Below are 21,316 nucleotides of genomic sequence, written 5' to 3'. Positions count from 1 at the left end.
CTTAACATGGATGGAGGCCAACAAAGAATTTGAAGGAGGTCAAACTTTAACGTATGCTGAGTTTCCAAATCAATTTGTTCATGATAGAGAAGAAAGGGAATGATATCCATGCAAGAGAGAATATTCTATCGGGAGGTTAAACTATGTTCTACCGGGTACATATGATATCTACTATATGAGAATTTTGTTAATTATTCAAAAAGGTTGCACAACATATGAATCTATTAGGACAGTTAATGGGATTACATATCCTAACTAACAAGATGTTTTCTATTTTATGGGACTACTGTGTGACGATAGAAGATTCATTGCAGCTATTATTGAGGTCTGATCATCAATTGACAAAACTGTTTGTCATACTATTGATATCTAATAGTGTTAACAAACTAAATCGTATTTAGAATGCAACTTAGACATTATTGGTTGACGGGATACTATAATATATGAGGAGAAAAATATTGAAAAACTAAGGTATTTCACTATATGGTAAATCACTATCACATATAGGACTTTACTTGCCAAAATCAGTGTTCACTAATGGGCAATTTTACGTTGCTTTGTCAAGAGTTAAGAGTCGCAATGGTCTGAACATTCTAATTCTAGATGAAGACAACAATCCAAACTCATCAACAATAAATGCCGTGTTCAATGAAGTTTTTAATAATATTTAGATAAGAAAATAGTAATTTCATCTTAGTAACATGTTATGATTTACACTTGAAATCAAGCACAACATTATATGCCAATTGCTTTTCTAATGAGGTTAGTAAAATACTAGGTTGTCGATAAATTTTCATTAGACTTATAATATAAAGTTTAGTATAAAATTGACATGCTACTATTACAGTTATATATGTTCTTATTTTTTTCAGATCTCTTTCTTTATGACTCAAGAATATTATAGACTTCAAACTATTCCATTTGTATTTTACTTTGAATAAAGATAAAACAACATATTAAGTACGTTTATTATATAATGACAATGATAGTGTTATACTAAACTTGAGAAATTTATAATTATAAAATATTATTTCCGATTTATCATGTCAAATTAAAATGTAAGCCTGTGCATTGCACGGGTTTAACACTAGTAATACCCTAATTTAACAATCCCTAACCCTAACATAATTTAAACATACACACAGTCACATACAGAAGGGAAAATGAGATAAGGGGAAACAGAGAGGGGGAAAACGAGAGAAGATGGGGAGCACGAAAGGGGATTAGAGAACGGGAAGGGGAGGGGAAGGGAGAGGCGCTGCCGGTGGTGACCACAGGCACCGTTGCTACTGACCTTGAGGGAAAAATGAGAGTGAGAGAGAGACACGTACAGAATGCGTGACGCGAGGAAGAGAAGGAGCTCATCTTCGTTGCCGTCGTCGCCGCGCCTTGCCACTGTTGCTGTTATTGGAAGCCGCTGCTGTCGCTGGAAGGAACCAAACAAGGATAGGAGGTTGCTATTGATGCTTCCGTAGAGAGGAAGGAAGGGACGCCTGTGAGAAAGTGACGCAACAGAGGAAGAGCCGTTCCTCTGTTACTACCGCCGTCGGAATTCCTAGTCGCCGTCGTCGTTCATGGTGAGTTGGTTGTGCCCTAGCTACCAAAACCATCATTGCTGAACTCTTATTACTCTGTAACAATCTTATAGCTCAGGAAAGTCAATTTTTCGTTGTGAATCTTTTTTTCAAATTGTATTCTGTGTAGCTTGTAGACTTGTTATAATTATTGCTATTTTCATTGTGAATTTAAGATGATTCATTGTTGTCTGTATGAATTTAAGATGATTCATATATATATATATATATATATATATATATATATATATATATATATATATATATATATATATATATATATTCCTCTATTGATTACTATACCTAATCCGAAAGGATAATTCCTCTCTCTCTCTCTTGTGTATCAAAGAAGTGAAGGGTATTTACAAATTTGATTAATTAATATTATTAATATTATTGATATTATTATTAATATTATTAATATTAATAAATGGTTACTAGCCGTTTAGTACCATTTGGTTGAAAGGACACAACTCTTTAAGAGTTGTATATGTTCAAAACATTGTATCTATTGGCTAAAGGGACACAACTCTTTAAGAGTTGTATATGTTCAAAACATTGTATCTATTGGCAATAGAAAAGACACAACCATTTGTATACGTAACTAATCATAATTGCTATGTGCAATATGTATAAATAAGTCCTTGTCCACTATTTCAAGAAAAAAGTACTAAGTGTACAATTTACTCAACCATTAAGAGATTTACTACGTTGAAGAGAGTTGAGAATTTCTTACTATTGCTAATTAAGAAATTCTTAGGTTTCATTGTATCCTGGGAGAGTACTGTCATCAACTCAATAGCAACTAAGTGTGGGGACAAATATCTCTCTAAAGAAAGTGATCTAATCGTGCCTTGAAACAACTACATAAATATAAGATTTTGTCATCTTCTCATACTCATATACCCAACAATTTTAGAGAGATATTTCTTGAAGATGGCACAAGATCAAAACACTACGTTCAAGGTCATGAATCAAGAGTTTGTCAAATTAGATCGCTTTGATGGAATGAACTTCAACCATTGGAAAGACAAGATGATGTTTCTTCTTTCAGTTCTCAATCTTGCATATGTGATTGACCCAAAGACTACACCAATTACCGATGCCGCTGAAAACGTCACACCGGAAGAGAAAGAAAAGATCGTTCAATTGAAGAAGAAACGTGATGAAGATACTTTCGCATGTCGAGGTCATATCCTCAACACTTTATCCGACCGACTCTATGATCTCTACATGTCAATTCAATCACCATTAGAGATTTGGAAGTCTTTGGAAGAAAAGTACAATACCGAACGACAAGGAACATATAAGTTTATCATGATAAAATATTTTGAATTTATTATGAATGATACTATGCCTGTCATGGATCAAATTCACGAATTACAAATCCTTGTAAGTAGACTTCGTGATCTACAAGTGGTGATCCCTGAATCATTACAAGTTGGAGCAATTATTTCAAAATTTCCTTCATCTTGGAATGGTTATAAGAAGAAACTTTTACATCTTGGTGTGGACTTCACAATTGAGAAATTACTAAGGCATATACGTATAGAGGAGGAAACTCGAAAACGTGATGCTGCGTATCTTTCTCAAAGTTCTAAAGTGAATCATATTGATGAAAATAACATCAATAAGAAGAAAAGAAAGTTCTCTAAAGATTCATAGCAAGATAAGAAGAGACAAAGAGAGTGTTATCATTGTCACAAGAAAGGACACTATATCAAAGAATGTAGACTTCTGAAAAAGGAAGCATCAAAGACCAACTTAGTGGAAGAGAAGGATCTAATTGCTATGGTTGTAGAAAAAGTACAAAACATGCATATTGGCATGGTTACAGAAGTCAACATAGCAACACAAGAAAAATCACTTGAGTGGTGGTTAGATTCTGGGGCTACTGTTCACGTTTGCAATGATCGCAACCAATTCAAAACATATGAAGAAGTGAACAATAGAGAAGTCTTGATGGGCAATGATAACTCAGCCAAAGTTTGTGGTCAAGGAAGTGTTGAATTAAATTTTACATCTGGAAAGAAATTAAGTTTAATAAATGTACTTCATGTTCCAGATTTGAGAAAAAATTTAGTTTCAGTTAGTCTCTTGTGTAAGAAAGGATTCAAAGTTGTAATGGAATCCGATAAAGTGATCTTGCTTAAGAATGATGTGTTCATAGGAAAAGGATATTGTACTGAAGGCATGTTTAAACTTAGTATTAATAAAGTGAATGTTTCCTTGTATGTTGTTGATTCTTGTGATTTATGGCATAGTAGATTAGCACACTTAAATTACAAATCAATTGAATATATGCAAAATAATAACTATATTGATCTTAGTAACAAGGATTTTAATAAGAAATGTGATATTTGCATACAATCCAAAATTACTAAGAAACCTTTTTCTAAGGTTGAAAGAAATACACATTTATTAGAATTGATTCATAGTGATATTTGTGAACTAAATGGCAATATTACTAGAGGAGGAAAAAGATACTTTATAACCTTCATTGATGATTGTTCTAGATTTACTTATGTGTATTTGCTTAGAAATAAAGATGAAGCTTTTGAAATGTTTAAGAAATATAAAATGGAAGTAGAAAATATGCATAATAAGAAAATAAAAGTTTTTCATAGTGATCGAGGTGGAGAATATTTTTCTAATGAATTTGATCACTTTTGTGAATTACATGGTATTGTGCATGAATCTTTCGCTCCATGTACTCCGCAACAAAATAGTTTGGCGGAAAGGAAAAACCGTACCTTAGTGGATATGGTTAATTCAATGTTACTAAATGCAAAATTGCCTTACAATTTGTGGGGTGAAGCATTATTGACATTATGTCATATCCATAATAGGATACCATCAAGACATAGAAAGGTTTCTCTTTATGAAATTTGGAAAGGAAGGAAACCTAATTTAAATTATCTTAAAGTGTGGGGGTGTTTAGCCTTTTATCGAGTTCCTGATCAAAAGAGAACCAAATTGGGGCCAAGAGCCATAAAAGGCGCTTTTATAGGATATGCTCAAAATTCTAAAGCATATAGAATATTAGACTTAGTGTCTAATGTAGTTGTTGAATCAAGAGAAGTAGAATTTATTGAAAATAAATTTATCAATGATTCAACTTCTAATTCAGAGTATCTCCAAAATGATACTAATATTTCACAAGAAATAAATAATCAAAATAATAAACGTCTAAACGACAAAGAGTTGATTGAACCAAGGAAGAGCTTGAGAGTAAGAAAAGAAAAGGACTTCGGTCCAAATTTTATTTCTTCTCAGGCTATCACCTTTTGGTAGAAGGAACTAGAAATTCTGTAACAAACAAGATTCCTATTGTGATGAACATAGAGGGTGATCCTCAAACGTTCAAAGAGGCTATGGCTTCAAGAGATTCTGCTTTTTGGAAAGAAGCAATAAACGATGAAATGTACTCAATATTATCTAACAATACTTGGGTCTTGGTTGATTTGCCTCCAGGATCAAAGCCTATAGGATGTAAGTGGGTATTTAGAAGAAAGTATAACACTGATGGTTCATTACAAACCTTTAAAGCAAGGTTAGTGGCCAAGGGGTTTAGACAACAAGAAGGTCTAGACTATTTTGATACCTACGCACCTGTGGCAAGAATGACTTCTATTAGGGCTCTTATAGCATTAGCATCCATACATAAGCTTCATATACATCATATGGATGTTAAAACGGCTTTTTTAAATGGAGATCTTAATGAAGAAATTTATATGGAGCAACCGGAAGGCTATGTACTACCTGGAAATGAAAAGAAAGTTTGCAAATTAATTAAGTCTTTGTATGGGCTAAAACAAGCGCCTAAACAATGGCATGAGAAGTTTGATTCAGTGGTGTTATCAAATGGCTTCTCACATAATAGTGCGGATAAATGTATTTACTCAAAATTTACTAAAGATTATGGAGTAATTATTTGTTTATATGTTGATGATATGTTGATCATCGGAACAAATTTAGAAGGAATTCGTATAACGAAGGAGTATCTAACTTCTAAATTCAAGATGAAAGATTTGAATGAAGTTGATACAATATTAGGCATAAAGGTGCATAAGAATGAAGTTGGTTTTACTTTAAGTCAATCTCATTATATTAAAAAGGTATTGGAAAAGTTTGATCATCTCACAATTAAAGAATCCAATATGCCGTATGATCCTAATCTTAGAAGGAAACATGGGAAGACCTATAGCACAATTAGAATATGCTAGTGCTATAGGAAGTTTAATATATGCAATGCATTGTACTAGACCTGATATAGCATTTTCTGTGTGCAAATTATCAAGGTTTACAGGAAAACCTAGCAATCAACATTGGAAAGCTATAACAAGAGTTCTTGGTTATCTCAAGAAAACCATAAACTTGGGATTACATTATAGTGATTATCCTGCAGTTTTAGAAGGTTATTCCGACGCAAGTTGGATTACAAATCTTAGTGATAACAAATCCACTTCAGGATGGATTTTCACCATAGGTGGTGGAGCAATAAGTTAGGCCTCAAAGAAACAAACATGTATTACACATTCTACTATGGAGGCTGAGTTTGTAGCTTTATCAGCCGCAAGTAAAGAAGCGGAAGGGTTAAGAAATTTGTTATATGATATAAAGCTGTGGCCACAGCAGACGACAGCCATTTCAATCTTCTGTGATAGTGAATCAACCATGTCACGAGCATATAACAAGGTTTATAATGGAAAGTCTAGACATATAAGTTTGAGACATGAGTTTGTGAGGCAACTAATAGATGATGGTGTAATTACCATTACTTATATAAGATCTCAAGGAAATTTAGCAGACCCTTTGACTAAAGGTTTGTCAAGGGATAAAATCAAAGAAACTACTGCTAAAATAGGATTAAAACCTATTATTGCTAAATGATGGGAACCCAACCTTATTCTAGTAGACCACTAGTTTCAAGGTTTAATGGGTAATAACAAGTTATTTAGCAATTGGAGCACTGAGGTATAGGATTTAGTGATATTTACAATAAATTAGGAGGGTGAGTTTAAACTCTTAATGGAATGATAATATTATCTATCAAAAGATTCCACCTATATGAATATAAGAGTGGTGCCGCTCTAATCGAGAATTTTAGAGGATTTATTCTCGTAAATATTCATGAAACCAGGATGAGCACAAGGCCATATAAGTTCTTAAAATTGTAAACTCTTGAACTTGGAGGGTATAAGTAATGTGTGTGATTTTTGGTACTAGCATATGGAGTATAGGTTTAATCGATTAGACACCTATTACTTCGTTAGAACTTTAAAATTTACACTAAAAGAATGTTTAATCTTAGTGACACATTCTTTATGCATATACTTGTATGACATTTAAATTTTGTAAATAGTGGGGGATTGAAGGGTATTTACAAATTTGATTAATTAATATTAATAATCGGTTACTAGCCGTTTAGTACCATTTGGTTGAAAGGACACAACCTTTTAAGGATTGTGTGTGTTCAAAACGTTGTATCTATTGGCTAAAGGGACACAACTCTTTAAGAGTTGTATATGTTCAAAACATTGTATCTATTGGCAATAGAAAAGACACAACCATTTGTATACGTAACTAATCATAATTGCTACGTGCAATATGTATAAATAAGTCCTTGTCCACTATTTCAAAAAAAAAGTACTAAGTATACAATTTACTCAACCATTAAGAGATTTACTACGTTCAAGAGAGTTGAGAATTTCTTACTATTGCTAATTAAGAAATTCTTAGGTTTCATTGTATCCTGGGAGAGTATTGTCATCAACCCTATAGCAAATAAGTGTGGGGACAAATATCTCTCTAAAGAAAGTGATCTAATTGTGCCTTGAAACCACTACATAAATATAAGATTTTGTCATCTTCTCATACTCATATACCCAACAAGAAGGAGACCAATCTATTTTTGAAGATAGCAAGTCAAACTTATTCTTATATATATATATATATATATATATATATATATATATATATATATATATATAGTAATGGTAGTTCTTAAAGTTATATATAGAAGTGAATTTTGGATATATTTCACCAGAGATAAAAGGGAAAAAATGATTAAATAAGAGGTTGTAGTTGAAGCTAGCATTCAATTATTATTTTCATGTGTTAATTAATAGTTTGAATAAAAAGAAAACCTTAATAACTTTTTTAGTCATCAAGTCACTTAATTAGGGAAAATAAATTTAAGACAAGTTGAATATATATTCTCTTAAGAAAAAAAAAAGTAAAATCATATAAATAATTGTTCATTACTATTAGTGTTGTATGTGTTGTGTTTCTTTTTACTACTTTTCTTCATTTGTTTTTCCAAAGTTGAATCCATGTGTTTTGGTACAAATTAAAGAATATACGGTATAGACTTTAGTCATGGTTGATGGATGGAAGACCCGCATACTGCGCTGTTAGCCATCACAGCACCAGTGATAACTTGTGAACAAGTTTAACTCTACAATCATTCATTCATTCATGTCACTCTCTTTCTTTCTCTCCACCAACCAAACGTACTACTCTCTTAATTCCCTGCCAGCAGCCTCTTAAGTAGAGTACTATATATATTTATAGCAGCCTCCTAAGTCGATCAATCCATCTTAAATTCATTGTTATAGTCAATTATCCTTTCATTGTGAATCATCTTAATTGTGAATCCTATAGCTAGTAGACTGATTATAGTTATTTCTATTTTCATTCTTGTGGATTTTTCATTTTGGTAATTACTGATTGATAGAATTTTCTCCTTTATGTGTGCTGCAGGTTCACTATTATGAGAGGTTATCACCCTTGGTGCCGTTGAAGGTCCCTCTTGGATCCTATTCTAATATAAGAAATGGTGATTACATTGTAACCTTTTCACGTCGAGACATTTACAAAATAAAGGTGAGATCTTACAATTTTTATATCGTAATATTTTTTGTGTGAATTTACTTGCATATTTCATTCGCTTGTCTTATATAAACAATGGACTAACTGGTAAAAGTTGGCATTCATATTGTTCAGAAGAAAATTGAGAATTAAGGAAAGCATCTTTGTTTAGTAATATATGGCTCACTACCGCCAGAAACTAGAACAAGGCAGGTGATGAGGGGATATTTTATACGCTTTTTGGCATCACTTTCATATAGTTTTTAGTAGTTTTTATTTAGTTTTTATTAAGTTTTTATAGGTTTTAGTGTTAATTTCACATTTTTAGATTCTACTATGAGTTTTTGTATTTTTGTACAATTTCAAGTATTTTCTGGCTGAAATTAAGGAGCTGGAGCAGAAGTTTGATTCAGAGATAGAGAAAGCACTGTAGATGCTGCCCAAATCTGACCTACCTGCACTCGGAAGAGCTTTTCTGGAGTTATAGAAGTGCAAATAGAGCGCTCTCAATGGCTATGGAAAGCTAACTTTTAGAGCTTTTCAGAAATATGTAATAGTTCATACTTTGCTTTGGATTAGAAGGCCCAAAACTGGCGTCCAACGCCAGCTTCCTGCCCCCCTTCCAAGCGTCCAGCGCCCAAAGAGAGACCAATGCACAAATGCCCAAAGAGGACCCCCTAGCTGGCATTCCACGTCCGAGAGACCTCATAGCACGTGGATCTCATCAAAGCTCAACCCAAACACTCACCAAGTGGGCTCTAAAAGTAGATTTTAGCACTAAAAAGATTATTTTATCCTTAGTAGTCACTTGTTTAGTATTGAAGGGATTTTATTTATGTAATTCGTACACTTTTCATATCTCATTCAACATACACATTTTTACTTTGTATTTTTCTTTCAGTATGAGTTTTTAAACCTCCTAAGTTGAGGGGAGGAGCCCTGCTGAGTCCTATGAATTAATAAAAGTATTACTGTTTCTCTTCAATCTGTGTTTGATTAATTCTAAGATGTATATCTGATCTTCATCATGGTGAATAGGATGACCTAACAAATTAGCTCTGTTCATCACATTAAGACGAATGTGCCTGACAAACACCCGTGACTACTTGGGTTCAGAATGCGTCTTTCATCGGACAAGGACAAACCAACAGCTATGTTTATACATCTCTCAGACGGCTAATCCATGTCTTCATTGTGGACTTCTCGAGACATCAGTTCAGCCAATTTTCGGGGAGATTAGGGTCTCTGTGGTAGAGGCTAGAACCCAAGGTGCAGCATTCTCTTATCCAGAAGATCCGACCTTGTCTGTGGCGTTTTGAGTAGGATTATTAAGGAGAATGAACTGTACGAGCTTCACCCTCAATCAGAATGGATCCGCACTAAACCTGGGGTTCAGATCTACAGGAGTATTGGCAGCTGCTCAAACAAGTGTCAATTACATACAGCCTGTCATTGAAGAAATCACTCACAAGCAAGGAAGACAGTAATACTAGAGTTAATTCAGAAAGACAAAGCAACTCCAATCCTTAACCCTGTTCCTATCAGTATTTTCTACCTCTTTTGCTTTATTCCTTTCAAGTCATACATTACTCTTACAACTACAAATTACATATATGACATAAAATCAACAACCTTCTGATCTGCCTGACTAAGACCTGCAAGATAACCATAACTTGCTTCAAGCCACAATCCTCGTGGGATCGACCCTGACTCGCTCAGGTATTACTTGGACGACCCAGTGCACTTGCTGGTACAACAGTACGAAGGTGTGGGGATTCGTACGCACTAAGTTTTTGGCACCGTTGCCGGGGATTGTTGAGTTTGGACAAACTGAAGAATTGTCTTGCCCCATAGATCAGGTAATGTTTATTTTGTTGAGTCCTTGATTTTGATTTTCTTCTTCTTCTTCAAATTTTCGAAAAAATCAAAAAGTTTTTTTTTAAAAAAATATTTTTTCTTTTCTTTGTTCAATTTGTGTTCTTACTGAGTCTTTAATTTTTATTTTCTTCTCTAATTTTCGAAAATTTCAAAACCTTTTTAAAATTATTTTTATTTTCTTTGTCTAATCTTTGCTCTTTGTTTGAGTCTTTTTGTTTATGTTCTTGTTGAAATTTTCATTCCTTTTGAGTTTTCTTTTCAAAAAATTTTCAAAAATAGTTTCTTTGTTTAAATCTTGTGTCAATTCTTTAAGTTTGGTATTTTCTTGTTTATTTTCTTTTGATTTTCAAAAATTTATGTTTGGTTTTATAAAAATTTTAAGATTGGTATTCTTTTTATATTCTTGTGTTCTTTGAGTCTTTGAATTTTGTTCTTTGTATTCTTGTTAGTCTTCAAATTGTTCTTGAGTCCTGTATGTGTTTTGATCTTAAAATTTTTAAGTTTGGTATCCCCTTGCGTTTCTCTCCAAAATTTTCGAAAATTAAGGGCGCTAGATCTAAAAATTTTAAGTTTGGCGTCAATTTGTTATTTTTCTCTCTCCTCATTAATTCAAAAACAAAAAAAATATCTCTTCTATTTTTATTTTTTATTAATTTTCAAAATTCTAACAAAAAATATTCATATTTTAATTTTAAATTTTTATCTTATCTTATCTTAGCTTTCAATTTTCAAAAAGCAAATCTTTTGAAAATAAAAAATCATATCTTTTTCAAAATCTTATCTTATCTTATTTCAAAATTAAAATTTCAACTTTAAAAATTTCAAAATTTCAAAATTCAAATTTCAAACTTCAAAATTCAATTTTTCAAAATTTCAAAATCCTTTTCAAATTTCTATCTTATCCTGTTTCAATTTCAAAAATTCAAATTTAAAACTTCAAAATTTCAAATTTGAATTATTAAGAATTCAAATTTCACTTTTCAAAATTAAATCTTTTTCAAAATCAAATTTCAAAATCTTATCTTTTTAAATTCTTTTTCAAATCTTTTTAATTTCCTACCTTATCTTTTTCTTCTTATCTTATTTTAAATTCAAAATTTTTTTAACCACTTATCTTCTCTCTTTTTTTTTTCAAAACTTCCTAACTAACTCTTCTCTCTCAATTTTCGAAAATTACTTCTTCTATTTCTCTTCCCTCTTTTTCAAAAATCAACATTTAATTTTCAATTCTTTTTAAATTATTAACTTAATTTTTGAAAAGAATTAATAAATAAAATAAAAATAAAAATATTTTAATTCTTATTTCTTTCTTCTACTTCTATTTCTTCTTCTATTCCTATTTCTTCTTCCTCTTCTTCTACCTTCCTTCACTATGAACCCAAGTGGGAATGAAGAGTTCAGAAGAACTCTGGGATCATATACAAATCCTACTACTAACTTCTATGGAAAAAGTATCAACATACCTCACATCAGAGCTAGTAGCTTTGAAGTGAACCCTCAACCCATTACTCTAGTGCAGTAGAACTGCCAGTATTCTGGGCTTCCTCAGGAAGATCCTATAGAATTCTTGACAGATTTCTTAAAGATTGCTGACACAGTACACAGTGAGTGAGTAGACCAAGATGTCTACAGATTATTGCTTTTTCCTTTTGCTGTAAAGGACCAAGCAACAAGGTGGTTGGATAACTAGCCTAAAGCTAGTTTAAAAACTTGGAAACAATTAGTGGACAAGTTTTTAAATCAATATTTTCCCTAAGAAAGATGATCCAGCTGAGGCTGGACATCCAAGGCTTCAGACAAGGAGATAATGAATCTCTTTATGATGCTTGGGAAAGGTATAGAAGGATGTTAAGAAAATGTCCAACTAAAATATTTTCAGAATAGGTATAATTAGACATCTTCTACTATGGACTTTCAGACATGACCAGGATGTCTTTGGACCACTCTACTGGTGGCTCTATACACATGAGAAAAACCATAGGAGAAGCTCAAGAGCTTATTGAGACAGTTGCCACTAATCAGCATCTGTACTCATCTCCTGAGCCTTCTATAAAAGGAGAGGTTAAGGCAGTAGTTACTGAACCTAACCCTCCAGAGCAGGATGGCCCATTGACTCAGCAACTGCAAGCCCTTGCCCAGCAACTGTTGGAACAGAAAGAGGCTTTGCGAGAAACTCAGGCTTCTAATAGGAATGTGGAAGCCTAGTTGAGTCAAACAAGGAAGCAGTTATCTAAGCAGATAACAGATGAATGCCAGGCTATTCAACTGAGGAGTAGGAAAATCTTAAGCACCTAACCTCAGCGGATAACCAGGTCTTTGCACACGATGACTCTGGGCGTTTAAACACCCAGAAAGATATCCCTCTTGGCATTGAACGCCAGGAAAGAGCAGAGATTAGGCGTTCAAACGCCCAGAGAGGTATCCCTCTTGGCGTTGAACGCCAGGAAAGGGCAAAGATTGGGCATTAAAACGCCCAAGGGGACAGCAGCTTGGGCATTGAACGCCCAAGCAAGGGAGGCCAGCACATAATGATAATAGCACTCCGAAGCAAGCTAGTAACCCCCTTCCAACACACATGGCACTCAGCCTTCATCAACCAAGATTGACGAGTATAAGGCTAAAATGCCATTTCCTCAGAGACTCTATCAAAAGGAAAAATGAACAGTTTGCCCGTTTTGCAGATTATCTCAGAACATTAGAGATCAAAATCCCTTTTGCAGAGGCTCTTGAACAGATACCTTCTTATGTTAAGTTAATGAAGGACATTTTGAGTAATAAGAAGGATTGGAGGGAAGTAAAGACAGTAGCTCTTACTAAGGAGTGCAATGTAATCATTCAGAGGAACCTTCCTTAGAAACTGTAGAGACACCCTAACACTTTTCTCAGAGCCAAAGAAGTAAATCTAAGAGAAGAGTGTCTGACCCTCATTAGTACCAAGGAGGCCGAACCTCAGAAGCATGCTACTGAGGAACTTAAGGTAATCACGGACCAGAAGGATCCTAAGAACGCCATTGAGCACGCCCCTACAGAGGAGAAGGAATCTCGGGTTGATTCTTCTCTAGGTGTGCAAGGGGAGCCTATGACTCCCACAGAGCACGCCCTTGCAGAGGTGAAAGAGGCTCAAGAGTCACCTTTCCTTAGCGTGCAGAAAGAACTGGCAGATGAGCAGTTAGCTCATTTCCCAGCAGCCCTTAAGGAGCTGCAAGTCAATATCTCTTTTACAGAGGTATTGAAAAAAAAACCCCTATGCATATTGGGAATCGGCCAAGGTATGCTTTCGGTTTCCTCTATGTAATATATAATATTTCTTGACACTTAGGCTAGTGACCTATAGGGTAGGTTGGATTGAATTAGTTGTTGAATTTGTTGAATGATGATGTATGATGATTTGATGAATTTGGGTTATTTTGATGGAAGTTGGTATTGATGTTGATAAATGATGTTGGATGTTGAAATTGAAGTTCATTTCTCATGATTAGTGGTAATAGAATGATGATTGATGAGTTTGTTATGTGAGAAATGGTTTAAAGCGATATAATTGATAATTGGGTTTGAGAATTTGATGATATGAGTGGTGGAATGTGATACACATGGTAAGAACTAATGTGAGTAGAAGTTGGTGTGGTTTTGGTTGAAAATTTTGGTAAATTGAGAAATTGGTGAACTTTTGTAAAAATAGATTTTTGATGAACTTCAACGGATCATATCTTGAGCTACAATTTGTTAAATGGAATGAATTTTATATTAAGTCAAAGATAATTTAAAGAGCTTTAAAATGGTATAAATTTTGTAGAAATCTGAATTTTGTATAAAAAGATATGATCGTTGCAATTTGATGTCTTAAATCTGAATTCTGTGAATGCTGCAGAATTTGTGATTTCTAGTTTGTGTGCTCACGCACACCCCGTGTATTTTTAAAAACGTGCGTACGCATGGCCTTGTGTGCATGCACACAAGGGCATATGACTGCTGTTGGGAGCACTAGCACGTTCTGTGCAGACACACAACCAACGAATTTTTGCAAGCTTTACGCACGCACAGCCTTGTACGCATGCACACGCTGGAAGGTGCATTCTGTTGAGGACGTTCGCACGCATCGTGTGTATGAGCCGAACGAAAATTTTTACTTAGTTTGTGTACACACACTTCTATTCGTACGCACACTTCTTGAAAATTCCTATAGGCGTGCGTACGCACAACCCTATGCGTACGCACCATTGCCTTGTTTTCAATAAAAACCTTGTTTTTAACTGTTTCACCTTCTCGGCAAGCTTGTAAACTTCTACGACACTTATCTAAGAATCCTTGGCCTGTTTTTTGGATGTCAAAACATAGAGAAGGTCCTAGGTGAATTTAATTCGGTATTTCTGGTAAAAAGTTAGAGAACGGAGGCTTAGATTTCTGGTGTACTGAGGACGGATTAGCTGAGAGAGATGACGAAGTCCTGTAATAATGATTGATATAAAGAATTGTGGAAATTATGAATTGACAGTGGTTGAGATGAGTCTGGGACTCAGAATGGAACTTATTAAATGACAGTGGTTGAGATGAGTCTGGGACTCGGAATGCAATGATGAATTATTGATATACTGAAAAATTAATTTTCTGAAAACCACTGGATTACTATTATATACTGAGAATTATTGAGACGCTATGCGCCTGGCCGGGACGGCAGGTTAATCCCGCTTGTGGAAGTCACGGTAGCGGCGTAAGGACGGTAGGTTTATCCCGCTTTACGCTGAGATGTGAGGTCTGTGGCTAGAGTATCCTGCTCGCATCCCTTCGGAATAACTATAGTGTGCAGGCACTGTCATCCTGGACCGTGATCCGAGCACGATATCTCAGGGGTTCCCATTAAGAGATCGAAGGGAAACATCTCCATGGAGATGTGTTGGGTAGGCAGTTGGACCGACAATGTGATATCACAGCCAATAGGACAGACATTCTTCATGTGCATCTTTTATCTGCTTGCTTGCTTTGCTGAGTTGAATTGTATGCCTAATTGTATAACATGACTAATTGCCTATTTGAATTACTTGACATATATGCTTATACTTGTGCTTTACTTGCATTGTATTAATTATGCATTCTACTGGGATTAAGGAGATTTGGAAGGCGGTGGTGATGGGATCACATGGAGGATAGGTTGGTGAAGGCTGTGGGACAGCGGAGAGTTGTTAGTTTAAAAATCCACTAAGTTAGATTACCCCTTTATCATTATGGTTTTAAGTGATGTTTTAATGTTTTAGTTATGCTTTAAGTTAAATCTTGTGATGGATATGAAGTTCTAGGATTGCCTCTGGCGTCCTGGAGTCTTATATCTTACATCACTGGGCACAGTTACCATACTGAGAATCTCCAGTTCTCATACCATATTCTGTTATTATTTTTCAGATGCAGGTCACAACCCACCTTAGTGAGTTGCTTTGGTGGTGACAAAACGGAGGACCTTTATCCTATTTTAAAGTCTCTTTTGATTATTTTGTATAGATCTCTCACTTTTATATCTATTTGGCCTAGACGCTTACTTAGAGAAGAAGTTTGTATAAGCTGTTTTACTTTCAAAACTTTGTTTATTTGTATATGACTAGCCGGCTTAAACTCCGCGGGCGGTGGCTAGACTCTTATGACTATCATACTTGATATATCTATATATATGTCTTGATATCGGTTTGTATATCTTGTGCCTTAAGTTGTAGCTTCGTGTGAACGTTTTGTGCTTTTCAAATTCTATTTTTGGGCTTAAATCCTTCATCGGGATTTTAGAATATATTATTTCTTCCTATATAAATATGTACAATCTTTAGAATTGTTGTAACCTTTGATTAACCTTTGCTTTATGATTCAAGGTATGCTTAGGGCAATTAGGGTGTTACATTTAGTGGTATTAGAGCGGTTCGGCCTCGTGAGCCTGAGGAATCGACCGATTGTGCTTCATTGTATACTCTGTATCTTTTTCTTTGATGCTATTTAGGTTATCTCATTGATATTGCATAACATGTTTGTTTGTGAGTGCCTTTTTAGGATAATTGAAGCACTTGGCTTTTGATATTCAGACTGATCACCTTGATATTGATTGTTTGGTGTAGACAGGAACCCTAATGGCTACTCGAGGACGAGGTTGTATGCGTTCACAAGGAGATACTAGAAATGAACAACTGGCCGATAACCATGCCGAGTTCATGGTGGCAATGGCTAATTGATGAGCGGATAATTTATACGCTTTTTGGCATTATTTTTAGTATGTTTTTAGTAGGATCTAGTTACTTTTAGGGATGTTTTCATTAGTTTTTATGTTAAATTCAAATTTCTGGGCTTTACTATGAGTTTGTGTGTTTTTCTGTGATTTCAGGTATTTTCTGGCTGAAATTGAGGGACTTGAGCAGAAATCAGATTCAGAGGTTGAAAAAGGACTGCTGATGCTGTTGGATTCTGACCTCCCTGCACTCAAAGTAGATTTTCTGGAGCTACAGAACTCGAAATGGCGCGCTTCCAATTGCGTTGGAAAGTAGACATCCAGGGCTTTCCAGCAATGTATAATAGTCCATACTTTGCCCAAGAATTGACGACGTAAACTGGCGTTCAACGCCAGCCTTCTGCCCAAATCTGGCGTCCAGCGCCAGAAAAGGATCCAAAACCAGAGTTGAACGCCCAAACTGGCACAGAACTTGGCGTTCAACTCCACAAATGGCCTCTGCACGTGCTACACTCAGGCTCAGCCCAAACACACACCAAGTGGGCCCAGGAAGTGGATTTATGCATCAATTACTTACTCATGTAAACCCTAGTGACTAGTTTATTATAAATAGGACCTCTTACTATTGTATTAGGCATCTTGGGATTACCTTATGATCCTTTGATCACGTTTTGGGGGCTGGCCATCTCGGCCATGCCTGGACCTTCACTTATGTATTTTCAACGGTAGAGTTTCTACACTCCATAGATTAAGGTGTGGAGCTCTGCTGTTCCTCAAGGATTAATGCAAAGTACTACTGTTTTCTATTCAATTCTTCTTATTTCGCTTCTAAGATATCTATTCGCACCCAAGAACGTGATGAAGGTGATGATTATGTGTGACGCTCATCATCCTTCTCCCTTATGAACGCGTGCCTGACAAACACTTCCGTTCTACATGAAATAAGCTAGAATGAGTATCTCTTAGATCTCTTAACCAGAATCTTCGTGGCGTAAGCTAGAATGATGGCGGCATTCAAGAGAATCCGGAAGGTCTAAACCTTGTCTGTGGTATTCTGAGTAGGATTCAATGATTGAATGACTGTGACGAGCTTCAAACTCGCGAGTGCTGGGCGCTAGTGACAGACGCAAAAGGAGGGTGAATCCTATTCCAGCATGATCGGGAACCGACAGATGAATAGCCGTGCCGTGACAGGGTGCGTGAGCATATTATTCACTGAGAGGAGGGGATGTAGCCACTGACAACGGTGATGCCCTTGCATAAAGCCAGCCATGGAAAGGAGTAAGACTGATTGGATGAAGATAGCAGGAAAGCAGAGGTTCAGAGGAACGAAAAGCATCTCCATTCGCTTATCTGAAATTCCTACCAATGATTTACATAAGTATCTCTATCCCTATTTTATTATATAATATTCGAAAACACCATTATCACTTTATATCTGCCTGATTGAGATTTACAAGGTGACCATAGCTTGCTTCATACCAACAATCTCCGTGGGATTCGACCCTTACTCACGTAAGGTATTACTTGGACGACCCAGTGCACTTGCTGGTTAGTTGTATCGAAGTTGTGACAATTATGAATTAAGATCAGAGCACCAAGCTTTGGAGCCATTACCAGGATTTGTTCGAGCCTGGAGATCACAATTTCGTGCACCAAGTTTTTGGCGCCGTTGCCGGGGATTGTTTGAGTTTGGACAACTGACGGTTCATCCTGTTGCTCAGATTAGGTAATTTTCTTTTTGTTTTGTTTTCAAAAATCTTTCAAAAAATATTTTCCTTTGTTTTCGAAAAAAAAAAATTTACTAAAAATAATGTTTTCAAAAATAAATTATTCTATGGCTTCAAAATTTTTAAGAATGAATTCTAGTGTTTCATGAAGCATGCTGAAGCCTATCTGGCTGTAAAGCCATACCCAAACTGCTTTGGGATTGGCTAATCACTTCAGTGGAGTCATGCCCAATCCTTTTGGATAGGGTATGTTAGGCTTGTCATGTCTGAATTACACTCATATTTTTATTAAAGCTTGGCTAGCTATTAAGCCATGCCTGACCCTTTGATTGGAGCTTTAAGACTAACATGGCAAGATTCCTGGAATTCATATTAAAAATTTTGAAATCCTTATTCTTACTTCTCACAATAATTTTCAAAAAAATTAAAAGAAAATCCAAAAAAATTAGAAAATCATAAAAATCAAAAATATTTTGTGTTTCTTGTTTGAGTCTTGAGTCATATCATAAGTTTGGTGTCAATTGCATATGCATCTTGCATTTTTTCGAAAATATCATGCATTCATAGTGTTCTTCATGATCTTCAAGTTGTTCTTGGTAAGTCTTCTTGTTTGATCTTGATGATTTTTTGTTTTGTGTCTTTTCATGTTTATCATATGCATTCTTGAATTCTTAGTGTCTAAGCATTAAAGAATTCTAAGTTTGGTGTCTTGCATGTTTTCTTTGCATTAAAAATTTTTCAAAATTATGTTCTTGATGTTCATCTTGACATTCAAAGTGTTCTTGGTGTTCATCTTGACACTCATATCATTCATGCATGCATTCATTGTTTTGATCTAAAAATTTCATGCATTGTATCATTTTTCTTGTTTTTCCCTTGCATCATAAAAATTCAAAAAATAAAAAAAAATATCTTTCCCTTTTTCTCTCATCAAATTCAAAAAATTGAGTTGACTTTTTCAAAAATTTTTAAAATCAAGTTGTTTCTCATGAGTCAAATCAAATTTTCAATTTGAAAATCTTATCTTTTTCAAAATCTTTTTCAAAAATCAAATCTTTTTCAAAATTCTTAGCTATTTTCGAAAATTCCAAAAATATTTTTCAAAAATCTTTTTCTTATTTTTATATAAAATTTTCGAAAATAACTAATCAATTAATGTTTTGATTCAAAAATTTGAAGTTTGTTACTTGCTTGTTAAGAAAGATTCAAACTTTAAGTTCTAAAATCATATCTTGTGATTTCTTATGAATCAAGTCATTAATTGTGATTTTAAAAATCAAATCTTTTTCAAAACTAATTCCTATCATATCTTTTCAAAATATCTTCTTATCTTATCTTTTTCAAAAAAAAAAAATATATCTTTTCAAAATATCTTTTCTAACTTCCTAACCTCTTATCTTTTCAAAATTTGTTTCAACTAACTAACCAACTTTTTGTTTGTTTCTTAACTTTTTCAAAACCTCCTAACTAACCCTCTCTCTCTCATTTTCGAAAATATCTTCCTTCTTTTTCAAAAATATCTTTTCAAAATATCTTTTCTAACTTCCTAACTTCCTATCTTTTCAAAATTTGTTTCAACTAACTAACTAACTTGTTGTTTGTTTCATATCTTTTTCAAAACCACTTAACTAACTCTCTCTCTCTCAATTTTCGAAAATATCTCCCTCTTTTTCAAAAATTTCTTTTTAATTAACTAATTGTTTTTATTTTTAAAAAAAAAAATTCGAAAAAAAAATACTAACAATTTTCAAAAACCATTTTTCAAAAATCACTAACTCTTTTTCAAAATAATTTTCGAAAATTTTCCTTCCCCCATCTCATTCTACTTATTCATTCATATCCTAACATCTCATCTCACATCTCAAAGCCTCCTCACAGTTGTGTTTCTTCCTTTACATCACATCCTTTATCTCCCCCCTCTTCTTCTACTCACACAGGGATCCCTATACTGTGATATAAAGGATCTCTATTATTATTATTATTTTTCTGTCCATTCTTCCTTGTATATGAGCAGGAGCAAGGATAAGAACATTCTTGTGGAAGCAGATCCAGAACCTGAAAGGACTCTGAAGAGAAAATTAAGAGAAGCTAAAATACAACAATCCAGAGGTAACCTTTCAGAAATTTTCGAACAGGCAGAAGAGATGGCAGCCGAAAATAATAATAATGTAAGGAAGATGCTTGGTGACTTCACTGCACCTAATTCCAATTTACATGGAAGAAGCATCTCCATTCCTGCCATTGGAGCAAACAACTTTGAGCTGAAACCTCAATTAGTTTCTCTGATGCAGCAGAACTGCAAGTTTCATGGACTTCCATCTGAAGATCCTTTTCAGTTCTTAACTGAATTCTTGCAGATATGTGATACTGTTAAGACTAATGGAATAGATCCTGAAGTCTACAGGCTCATGCTTTTCCCCTTTGCTGTAAGAGACAGAGCTAGATTATGGTTGGATTCTCAACCCAAAGACAGCCTGAACTCTTGGGATAAGCTGGTCACGGCTTTCTTAGCCAAGTACTTTCCTCCTCAAAAGCTGAGCAAGCTTAGAGCTGATGTTCAAACCTTCAGACAGAAAGAAGGTGAATCCCTCTATGAAGCTTGGGAAAGATACAAACAGTTGACCAAAAAGTGTCCTTCTGACATGCTTTCAGAATGGACCATCCTGGATATATTCTATGATGGTTTATCTGAGCTATCAAAGATGTCACTGGACACTTCTGCAGGTGGATCCATACACCTAAAGAAAACGCCTGCAGAAGCTCAAGAACTCATTGACATGGTTGCTAATAACCAGTTCATGTACACTTCTGAAAGGAATCCTGTGAGTAATGGGACGCCTATGAAGAAGGGAGTTCTTGAAGTTGATACTCTGAATGCCATATTGGCTCAAAATAAAATATTGACCCAGCAAGTCAATATGATCTCTCAGAGTCTGCATGGAATGCAAGCTGCATCCAACAGTACTCAAGAGACATCTTTTGAAGAAGAAGCCTATGATCCTGAGAACCCTGCAATAGCAGAGGTGAATTACTTAGGTGAACCTTATGGAAACACCTATAACTCA

At 34.7% G+C, this 21,316-nt stretch overlaps 1 protein-coding gene and 1 non-coding gene across 2 annotated transcripts; one reads left to right on the top strand and one right to left on the bottom strand.

Moving 5' to 3' along the window:
* Positions 1 to 2,510: 2,510 nt before the first annotated feature.
* On the top strand, positions 2,511 to 3,239 carry LOC148577383 (uncharacterized). The gene has a single exon (XM_088502872.1). The coding sequence runs from the start codon at positions 2,511 to 2,513 to the stop codon at positions 3,237 to 3,239; it is 729 nt and encodes a 242-aa protein (XP_088358998.1).
* Positions 3,240 to 20,791: 17,552 nt separating this feature from the next.
* LOC148577382 (small nucleolar RNA R71) lies at positions 20,792 to 20,899 on the bottom strand. The gene has a single exon (XR_015903269.1). It is a non-coding gene; the product is annotated as a small nucleolar RNA R71 (small nucleolar RNA).
* Positions 20,900 to 21,316: the final 417 nt, after the last annotated feature.

Source organism: Arachis ipaensis, chromosome B1, assembly GCF_059453495.1.
Source record: "Arachis ipaensis isolate K30076 ecotype BB chromosome B1, ASM5945349v1, whole genome shotgun sequence".
Classification (NCBI taxonomy): domain Eukaryota; kingdom Viridiplantae; phylum Streptophyta; class Magnoliopsida; order Fabales; family Fabaceae; genus Arachis; species Arachis ipaensis.
The sequence above is the reverse complement of the archived record's forward strand: the minus strand, read 5'-3'. Positions and strand labels throughout refer to the sequence as shown.